At 39.4% G+C, this 11443-nt stretch overlaps 1 protein-coding gene across 2 annotated transcripts; it reads left to right on the plus strand.

Moving 5' to 3' along the window:
* The first annotated feature begins 505 nt into the window (after positions 1 to 505).
* On the plus strand, positions 506 to 7408 carry LOC110533970 (calmodulin-1). 2 transcript variants are annotated; one of them, XM_021618566.2, is made up of 6 exons: positions 506 to 888; positions 2609 to 2639; positions 2796 to 2939; positions 3121 to 3227; positions 3460 to 3595; positions 5776 to 7408. In XM_021618566.2, the coding sequence occupies exons 1-6, from the start codon at positions 886 to 888 to the stop codon at positions 5802 to 5804; spliced, it is 450 nt and encodes a 149-aa protein (XP_021474241.1). In that variant the 5' UTR covers positions 506 to 885; the 3' UTR covers positions 5805 to 7408. The 2 variants fall into 2 exon arrangements, with proteins under 2 accessions (XP_021474241.1, XP_036846275.1); XM_036990380.1 differs by having other exon boundaries at positions 507 to 880.
* The last annotated feature ends 4035 nt before the right edge of the window (positions 7409 to 11443 follow it).

Genomic DNA, 11443 nt, shown 5'->3' on the forward strand with positions numbered 1-11443 from the left:
TCAAAACCTACAAGAACAGCACGATCTTAGAATTTCTCAAATTGTTCTCTCGACATGCAATACAGGTATTCCATCTCTAAACAGGGCCCTTCTACTATAGAACAAATAATGGGCATACTGTTTGCAACATTGTTCACTTCAAAATGTGCAATTATTTGAATTCACCCAGTCCAGATGATTGCTCTGAAGAAACATTGGAACTCTGTGCAAACTACAGTCAGGTTGCGCTAAAAATAGGTTTCCAAATAGCCATGTTTGGCTTACTATGCAATATGACTAGGCTATACAGAATCGTATATGCTTCTTGAACATTATGCTGCTGATCCTAATTTGTAAATTTAGCCAAGTGTTTCTGTGGTTTTAAGATAGGAACAGCCTCTCCACTCCCTGCGAGAACTCCCTGACGCATTGCAGGTGGCTGAAACCCAATCTAGTCCCGTTTACTGGGTCAGCTGATGTGCGCCATTGCTCAGTGCGGCCCGTATAAAGTCGCTGGGTTTCTCATTCAAACATAGACATGAGCAAGTTTATGTTTCCAAAGAAAAGGGAAACAGAGATTTAGCATTATTGTGTAGTTAAAGTTTTAAAATACGAACATTGACCACGATTGGATCATTTAAACCGCCACGACTAGAAGGATAGTCCAGGTTACAGATAAATCACATTTCTGCCGCTCTGTTTTTTTTTTATTCTATTCGGCGCACGGACACCATAGTGACAGCCGAGTTGCTAGGGAGTGCAGTGTCCGGCTTGAAATCTAAACTAACGCGGAGTGATACTTACCTTGAAGCGGCAAAGAGCGCAAGGCGCGGATGACTGTGTGGAAAATTTGATTATCATATCTCCAACGCGAAATTGTTAGCAATATCAAATCAACATAGCAACATGGTAAGTTCTATTTCTGTAAATGTCCGATTAAATTAATATGTTGGATTCATAGAATTGGCTTATATGCATATGTAGCCATATCTCTAGACTAGCTAACGTTAGCTCGCAATGAGTGTTGGCTAGCTAGTTAGCTAGCACGGCAGACTTGTTGGTTACACACATGATGGCTAACGAGACATCTTCGACATCTTCGTCAATCACTCATTTAGCTAACGTTAACTAGTTTACGTCAGTTGTGTCCGACATAGGCAGCCAGTTAGCTAGCCGAGGAAACAAGCTGGTTAGCTAACCTTAATAGTCAGCTATGGCTGTTTGTCAACACTACACTTTGTTTTGTCACTGTCGTCTTTGCTCGACATTTACCTTCGATAGTAAGCTAAATATCGAATTACATGTAGTTAGTCACTAACTACCTAGTTTTGTGTAGCTAACTAGCCCAGGCCTATCCTTAAGATATTGCGCTAGCAGGACGAGGTGGCATGGCATATGCCGTTTATGGCTAGTAGTGTCTAGCTACAGTAGTTGGTGCCTTCAAAGTCAGTGTTGTGACTTTAGACCGCTAACTAACATTTACTTGTATGGTGTGGCTAATTTCAGACCGGATATCCCCAGAATCAATGTGTTGCTTTCTACCTAAGGCACTGTGCTGTCGCCTGGTCTAATATTGCACCAAATATGGACCATGGCGGTCTAATTTGACAAAACATAACGTGCTAACAAACCAGTGATACAATAATACAACTTAACCCTCCTGTTGTGTTCGTTTCATGTAAATTAATTGTGTGTTCCCGGTCCAAAATGACTGCCCCACTATAGCTGATTTATAAATACATATATTATCACCTAATGTTGTTAGATCTTTTTATCAACTTAAGGTATTGTGAACATTTACAAGTTTTGAACTTCTATTTGCTATTTATGACCTGTAGGCCTCATTTGACCTGAGCTCATACAACTTGTTTTTGAGAAAAACAATGATTATGTATTGTTTTGACTATAACAAATACTCAGATGAAACATTGTGCTATTTATCAGACTACTTTGTCAGTTTAACAAGGACTTTCTTCCTCACCAGTGTCGTGAGCAAGGCCTCAAAAGTTTATATACCAGAGCTGTGAGAAAAGTACTATATATTATTGAAAAAATGTTGCGATTTGTTTTTGAGAATGCCAACCGGTGTGGTTCCTGTGGGGGAAATACTCTATTGGGTTAATTAAGGTTCCCATGGGGGTTGCCATGGAAGCCTAGAAGGGGAGTGAGTTGTGTGTGTGCTCAAACACACATGCATGTAGGAGTTTGGGAGAGGAAGTGTCTGTCTGATGAATGAGAATGTGCCCAAACTCAATTTTATACACTAATTGTAGTCTCACCCATTCATTTCTAATGACTGGTCATTTTTGACAGGGAGCACCACAGCTGTTCAAAAGTTAAATAAAACATCCAAGATGTAATGATAATCATAAATGTGTTTTGTGTCTTCAGATGCCCTGTGTGGACAAAGTCATGGAACCTTAAGACAATCCGATTAAATTAACTACATTTTTCAGAGTTAACTTGTAAAGTGGTAGTTAGATTATTTTTGTATCCTATGACAAAATATGGGAATAAACTCTTGGGTTAGAATGTTTTGGGTGGCATTTGAAAGAAATTAGAAGATTCTTCAAGTGCAAGAAAGGGGGAATCAAATCAAGTGGTGTCATTCACAATGTGTTACTTTCAGGCAGATCAACTGACAGAGGAACAAATCGCTGGTAAGATGGCCATTTTTGCTCAAACATGACCACGGTCTTTTAAATGTTTAAGTCAATATTACACTGTTTTATTGTCACATATGTTAGATGGGTGTAGTGAAATGTTGTATTTTGGAAATGTAGACTGGAGAGTAACAATCTACATTTTCCATCCAGAGTTCAAAGAGGCGTTCTCGCTGTTTGATAAGGATGGAGATGGCACCATCACCACCAAAGAGCTGGGCACCGTGATGCGCTCACTGGGACAGAACCCCACAGAGGCAGAGCTGCAGGACATGATCAATGAGGTGGATGCTGATGGTGAGACACACTAACACAAATGCTCTCCATTTCTCTCCCACCAAATGAACACACAGGCTATACACACAATGGAGCGTTTTTTGTTAACGTTCTGATGCAATATCTGATGATTGGGATGAAAGGCCTACATTGTAAGGATCATTGTTTTCCTCCTGTGAGAATTTTGCTTTGTGATCCACAGGAAATGGAACCATTGACTTCCCCGAGTTCCTGACCATGATGGCGAGGAAGATGAAGGACACCGACAGTGAGGAGGAGATCAGAGAAGCTTTCAGAGTCTTTGACAAGGTCAGCCAAACCGGGGAATGTCAGATTTGAGACTGTTCAAATGTCTTACACTGGCCAGTCATAGCACTTAAAATATTAACCAATGCGTCCCATCAATCCCATTGGATGTCTCAAACCTCTCTGGAGTTGACCAAATTCATGATTATTTGACATTCAATATTAAGGAAATACTCAGTAATACGATCTGCATGTTAGTTAACACTAAACTAAAACTGTCTCTATTGTGTTGCAGGATGGTAACGGCTATATCAGTGCTGCAGAGCTGCGTCATGTTATGACAAACCTCGGTGAGAAACTGACAGACGAGGAGGTGGACGAGATGATCCGGGAGGCTGATATCGATGGAGATGGACAGGTCAACTACGAAGGTCGGTTTCCGCATCTTCTCTATCTAGTCTCAAACTTGTGTTAGCCAGAAAATTGCGAATCAGACAGTTGGCCATACACAAGGCATGAATTGTACAAAATGAATGCTGTCAAACCAGATTTAATCTATTCAAGAACATGCATTTTAACTTGCCTTGTTTTGTTGTCATAGCAATATTTCTGAACAGGTTGTTTCAGGTTTTATTTCTTCAGTTGGACAATGTTCTTCACACCTTTGTTATGTCAAAATGGAAGAGTGGCTGAGTCATTTGTTACAGTAAAAAGGACAATTATTTTAACCATATCCCCTTTGATCATACAGTGGGGCAAAAAAGTATTTAGTCAGCCACCAATTGTGCAAGTTCTCCCACTTAAAAAATGAGGTATGTAATGTTCATCATAGGTACACTTCAACTATGACAGAGAAAAAAATCCAGGAAATCACATTGTAGGATTTTTAATGAATTTATTTGCAAATTATGGTGGAAAATAAGTATTTTTAACAAAAAAAAAAATTAACAAAAGTTTCTCAATACTTTGTTATATACCTTTTGTTGGCAATGACAGAGGTCAAACGTTTTCTGTCTTCACAAAGTTTTCACACACTGTTGCTGGTATTTTGGCCCATTCCTCCATGCAGATCTCCTCTAGAGCAGTGATGTTTTGGGGCTGTTGCTGGGCAACACGGACTTTCAACTCCCTCCAAAGATTTTCTATGAGGTTGAGATCTGGAGACTGGCTAGGCCACTCCAGGACCTTGAAATGCTTCTTACGAAGCCACTCCTTCGTTGCCCGGGCGGTGTGTTTGGGATCATTGTCATGCTGAAAGACCCAGCCACGTTTCATCTTCAATGCCCTTGCTGATGGAAGGAGGTTTTCACTCAAAATCTCACGATACATGGCCCCATTCATTCTTTCCTTTACACGGATCAGTCGTCCTGGTCCCTTTGCAGAAAAACAGGACATGTGTCCCCTGCTTAAGCCGGTACGTCTGGCACTGCAGGATTTGAGTCCCTGGCGGCATAGTGTGTTACTGATGGTAGGCTTTGTTACTTTGGTCCCAGCTCTCTGCAGGTCATTCACTAGGTCCCCCCGTGTGGTTCTGGGATTTTTGCTCACCGTACTTGTGATCATTTTGACCCCACGGGGTGAGATCTTGCGTGGAGCCCCAGACCGAGGGAGATTATCAGTGGTCTTGTATGTCTTCCATTTCCTAATAATTGCTCCCACAGTTGATTTCTTCAAACCAAGCTGCTTACCTATTGCAGATCTACAATTTTGTTTCTGGTGTCCTTTGACAGCTCTTTGGTCTTGGCCATAGTGGAGTTTGGAGTGTGACTGTTTGAGGTTGTGGACAGGTGTCTTTTTATACTGATAACAAGTTCAAACCGGTGCCATTAATACAGGTAACGAGTGGAGGACAGAGGAGCCTCTTAAAGAAGTTGTTACAGGTCTGTGATAGCCAGAAACCTTGCTTGTTTTGTAGGTGACCAAATACTTATTTTCCACCATAAATTCAAGTGGGAGAACTTGCACAATTGGTGGCTGACTAAATACTTTTTTGCCCCACTGTATGTGTTGATCATCCTTCTGTTAGATAGGCTTTGCTCTGCCATTTCCTAGTATCAGTTTTCTGTAATTGATAACGGTTGATTTATTTTTAAGGCAACAATTGACAAATGTCAGTGCCCATGATATTGCCGTAATCAAATGTAAATGTGGAAAAGTGGCTCTGTGTGCAGACAGGGTGAACTGTTGGGACATCCTATGTTCATGAAATGTTTTAACCTTGAAAAGCATAATGAATGATACGCAGCTGGGTGCGGAAATACATTTGATCGTCACATCAAGAGATCCAAGTGTCTTACTCAGTCATGCTCTCCACCATCATTAGAGGTGTGGATAATTGAGCTGAATAACAGCACACAGCTCTGTTTTAAAAACATGGCGTTATACCACAATTCTGTGATACAAATATACAGCCCCTGAGATGGCTCCCAAATGTTTTTTTTGTTTTTTTGGTAACTTTACTGTCTCCATATGGTCAGGCCCAATCCCAGAATTCCACACATTTGGCCAAACCCAGCTGTTTGTGTTCTTGTGTCGATCACTTGTCAGCTTAGACATGTAGTATCCTACAGAATGGACAACCAATTGTAATATTTCCAATCTTATCTTTCAGAATTTGTGCAAATGATGACTGCAAAATAAAATGTGAAACCCAAAGGACCCCTTCACCAAACAAGACCAAACAGTGGGCAGCACTCTGTCAACACTCAACAAGCATTCACAACCATCCTCTTTGTTTTGCTTTGCTTTTGGTTGTTTTTCCTCCCGTCCATTTTTCTTGATACAGGCTCACCTGTTTAAGCTGTTTTCTTTGATTATTCCTCTTACACTGCTTTTTAAATGTTATGGTTTTCACCCATTTTTTTGTTGCATATACAGGTAAATCTACATATACTAATGGTATCTGAACAAGTGAACGTGATTTTTAAGCTAAAATGTATATGGAAAGAGAAGTGCATGCTTTATTTCTTTGTCACTGTTTTTGTGCTTCTCTGCTTGCATCCCTTTTATTATATGGCCTATTCTCCTGCAACTTAAGGTTGTAGATATTTATCTTTTAGAAGTGCGCAGAATAACCAGGATGGCAGTTGACAGGATTTTAACAAAACAAACCCTAATGTATTTCCATGCACATGTTTGGTGTATGTGTGTTTAACAATATTATGTTTCTTTGAAATTGTGACATTATGTAAATGTATATTTTAACATATGACCTGACTTAAATGCATGCTTACAAACTCATGATTAGTTGGCTGCAAATATGACTGTTTGGGTGTAGTAAACATAGTTGTACAAAGACCCCACTGTGCTGTATGTGTTTTGTCCAGGCATTATAAAATTGATTCAATGGTTCTTTAACATGTTTCTTTTACTAGAGCAGGTTTTTTTGTTTAGCACCACCAGTCTTGTTTGAAATGACAAACTATGCCGTTTTTATTAATCAATTAATTTGATATGTACTTTTTACTTATGGGTAAAGATTTAAGGCATAACTGTTTCAACAAGTACGGAGTGGGTCAAAAGTGACCATGGACTTGAACCCTGCTCTCAATGTCATGTACTATTAGGATATTCATTCCCCAAGCAAATGCCTGTTTAAGAAAAGACATTTCCCCCACCTGTCCTGTTTTTCAATGTCACTTGTGGAAGGGTGAATCCAAGTTTTTTGAGAGTCTGCTGGTTGTGGTTTTGTACCGAACTTGTGTGTATGTGATTGAAGTCACTGTCTGTCTTGGAGCTGCACTATGCGTCCGACCACAACATATTCAGCTCTACCACCTTTCATGTTTGCATCCATTTTCAGTTTCCCCCCCATACTTTTTTACTGTCATGAATGTTATTTTCTTTCTGTTCATGATCTTTGTTTCATTTTTGAATGCTTTGCCAGTTTAGCTGTCATGTTCTCTTTCCCCTGCCCTTTAAATTTATAAGTTGTTTTGGGAGAATGAGATTATGCATTCCATTGCTGAACTCATGTCAGTTTTTCTTGCTAATTAAACTCTTTGACCAGTGTTTCTATACAAAGACTCCAGTCTTTCATTATCCTCATATTGTGCAATGAAAGCAAGTATTTGACAATGCTATCAAGAATATGATCAGGCAGTATTTTTACCTTTTGTCGCTGTATTCTTTCAAGTTGTAACAACAATGTTTGTTTAATTACACATTTGTAGAACTTATTGTCCATGGTTACTGTACAATAAAGGGGACAATCCAACTGTCTTCCACATTTTAACCCATCTGAATCAGAGGTGCGGGTGTATCTTGTGTTATGGTCTGTACCTAGTTGAACTCTGTGTGGTTGCTGAATATCAGAAGTTGACAATGAAGACCAAACACTAGATTGCTGATGCTATGTATTGGACAATGAGAGGCTTTAAAGCCACCGGTCAGCCATATTGGCACGTAAACCTAAACTTAAGACTTACATTTAAACTTCAAATAGGGTAGGGGTGTCAAGGATCCCAGATATCAGATACTCCCTAAAATAAGCAGTCCTCCATAGATTGGTTTGTTTAGCAACAAAACCGACGTGCGCAATTATGGGGCAAAACAGCCCGGGTTGGCTTAGACTTGACAACATGTAAACTATTGTATCAATGTTTATCGTACACATACAGTTGAAGTCAGTTTGCATACACTTAGGTTGGAGTCATTAAAATGTGTTTTTCAACCACTCCACATGTCTAACAAACTATAGTTTTGGCAAGTTGGTTAGGACATCTACTTTGTGCATGACAAGTAATTTTTCCAACAATTGTTTAGTCAGATTATTTCACTTATAATTCACTGTATCACAACTCCAGTGGGTCAGAAGTGTAGATACACTAAATTGACAGTGCCTTTAAACAGCTCGGAAAATTCCAGAAAATGTCATGGCGTTAGAAGCTACTGAGAGGCTAATTGCCATAATTTGAGTCAATTGGAAGTGTACCTGTGGATGTATTTCAAGGCCTACCTTCAAATTCAGTGCCTCATTACTTGACATCATGTGAAAATCAAAAAAAATCAGCCAAGACATCAGGAAAAAAAATTGTAGACCACAAGTCTGGTTCATCCTTGGGAGCATTTTCCAAACGCCTGAAGGTACCACGTTCATCTGTAATGATGTTCACCAAATACTAATTGAGTGTACGTATACTTCTGACCCACTGGGAATGTGATGAAAGAAATAAAAGCTGAAATAAATCACTAACATTTCACATTCTTAAAATAAAGTGGTGATCCTAATTGACCTAAAACAGGGAATTTTTACTAGGATTCAATGTCAGGAATTGTGAAAAACTGAGTTTAAATGTATTTGGCTATGGTGTATGTACACTTCCGACTTCAACTGTTAATACATTGTCACAGTGAACGCTTGTCTCATACATTGTTACAGTTGATGGTTAGCAAGCTAGTGAATTTGAGCCATATTAGCATAGACATGATGTTCAAAACAAGACGGTATCAAGAACAAGATAAAACTATCTGAAATGAGCCTCGTACGATTCCCCACACGGCAGCTTCTTGTCATTGTTGCTAGCTAACTGACCATTCAGAAAAAATAATGCACGCCATCCGGCCACATTGATGTGCAGGCATAATTTGTCAGCCAACCACTCCTAGGAATTATTGGAATTCTACAGTTTTTCAATTAAATGTTTCAAGGAGAAAATGTTATATATTTTTGTATTTTTGTTGGACAGTAACAAAACTTAAAATTATACTTCAAGGAAAATGTTTACATTCTATTTTGTATGTTTAACTCACACAATGTAAAAGTATGTATTAAGGTGTCCGTCTTTAATAGAACAAATGTAGACATTAATAACTGCATTTCTTTAGCAATGGTGGGGGAATGCCAAGATGGATCTGCGGTGGCATTAAAACAGCACCCCTTGTCAGTCATCTAGTGTATATATGTAACCGATGTGAAATGGCTAGCTAGTTAGCGGTGGTGCGCGCTAATAGCGTTTCAATCGTGTGACGTCACTCGCTCTGAGACCTGAAGTAGTAGTTCCCCTTGCTCTGCAAGGGCCATGGCTTTTATGGCACGATGGGTAACGATGCTTCGTGGGTATGCTTCGTGGGTAAAAACCCAGCAGCGTTGTAGTTCTTGACACAAACCGGTGCGCTTGGCACCTACTACCACATCCAGTTCAAATGCACTTAAATATTTTGTCTTGCCCATTCACCGTCTGAATGGCAAACATACACAATCCATGCCTCAATTGCCTCAAGGCTTAAAAATCTTTCTTTAACCTGTATCCTCCCCTTCATCTACACTGTTTGAAGTGGATTAAACAAGTGACATCAATAAGGGATCATAGCCTTCACCTGGTCAGTCTGTCATGGAAAGAGCAGGTGTCCTTAATGTTTTGTACACTCAGTGTATAAATCTTCGCTGTGCACATTGATTGATGTTGGGTATGGCGAAAAGCACACAGTAAATTCCAAACATTAACCAGAAGCATATACTACAAAGCAGAATCAATAAGTTAGCCAGCTAACTTAATATATTGTGCAAAAACGTTTTATTTTTTTAGAAAGATGAGTTGAATGGGCATGGTCTAATTGACTCAACAACCAGAAACAAAGTTTAGGCAAAGACAGTCAGTGGTGGAAAAAGTATCACATTTTCATACTTGAGTAAAAGTAAAGATACCTTAATAGAAAATGACTAAAGTAAAAGTCACCCAATAAAATACTACTTGAGTAAAGGTATTTGGTTTTAAACTTACTTAAGTATCAAAAGTAAAAGTATAAATAATTTAAAATTCCTTATTTTAAGCAAACCAGATGGCACCATTTTCTTGTTTTTTACATTTAGGGGTAGCCAGGGGCTATTCTCCAACACTTGGACATCATTAACAAACGAAGCATGTGTGTTTAGTGAGTCTGCCAGATCAGAGGCAGTAGGGATAACCAGGGACGTTCAATTGATAAGTGCGTGAATTGGATCATTTGGTCCTGCTAAGCATTCAAAACGTATCAAGTACTTTTGGGTGTCAGGGAAAATGTATTGAGTAAAACGTACATTATTTTCATTAGTAATGTAGTTAAGTAAAAGTAAAAGTTGTGGACATTTTAAATAGTAAAGCAAAGTACAGATACCGAAAAAACGACTTAAGTAGTACTTTAAAGTATTTTTACCTAAGTACTTTACACCCCTGAAGACTACAGTATGAAGATAGGCAGTGTTTGCCTTGGACTGAAATAGGTGCCGGTGTTGTGCCGAAAATCTCCCCCCTGCCAGAATCCCCCCTTTGTGTTCTTCATTGCTGCGACTTGCTTGCTAGTTGAGATTTCTGCTCTTCATTCCGTTTTCAGTTTAGCCTACATTTCACTGATCTTAGTAGCAGAAATAATTTTTGTCTGAGTTTTCGGATTGGCTATTTGTTTCAAGTGTATGTGTCGGTTCTATCTTGTATGGCGCCCTGGGCGAACCCCCCCTTCAGCGTCCGCGCCCGCCCCCGTGCCGCTCCCTGCAAGATGCCGCCCTAGGCGGCTGCCCATGTCGCCCGTACCTAAATCCGCTACTGATTTTGTATTAGTAGATAAATAAATCAATTTGGCAAAATTCATCTCTCACATGTCTTATTCGACGAATATTTAGTCTTTGCGTGTCAAAAAAAAGATACACGTCAAATAAGCTTGTTGCGTTCATATTTTCTTACATAGTTGTTACACATTGATTACACTAATCACTAGTATTTCATATGTCACAACATTCATCGATACGTATGCTATGATGCTGGTGAAGTTGTCTCACGCACCCACAGTGCTGTTCATTAAAAAAAAGCTAGCTAGCTCACGGATGCAAACAATGTTCTTCCCCCAAAAGATAGCAAAACGACAATTTGTTTCAGTAGTAGCTAACTATATAGCTAGGTGTCATCATCTAAAATAACCCCCTTTTATAAAACAGCTCTCATTTGATTAATGGTTGTCGGACCCATATATGTGAAACTAGCCACAGTAGTGGACGTTGCAGTTAGCCTTCAAAATAAAGGTATGTCATTGACAGTGATGCAAATTACACTCTGGTACTCCGGATTGAATTTACGAACCTCGCCCTAAATCAAACACTGTGACGATAGGGGATTTTTATTGGAGAAGCAGTTTTATCCTATCACACTTGTAGGCGATGTTGGCTAGTTTAACTCACGTCATTGGGTCTAACGATTCTCGCGCCACACGGCGCATGTGCACGCCGTCAGGCACTCCTTCGATATAAAGTTGTTTTTGACGAAAATGAAAACGTGTCAGTTTGTCACTTTCACGAGGTTTGAGTAATA

The sequence above is a fragment of the Oncorhynchus mykiss genome, chromosome 10, assembly GCF_013265735.2.
Source record: "Oncorhynchus mykiss isolate Arlee chromosome 10, USDA_OmykA_1.1, whole genome shotgun sequence".
NCBI lineage: Eukaryota > Metazoa > Chordata > Actinopteri > Salmoniformes > Salmonidae > Oncorhynchus > Oncorhynchus mykiss.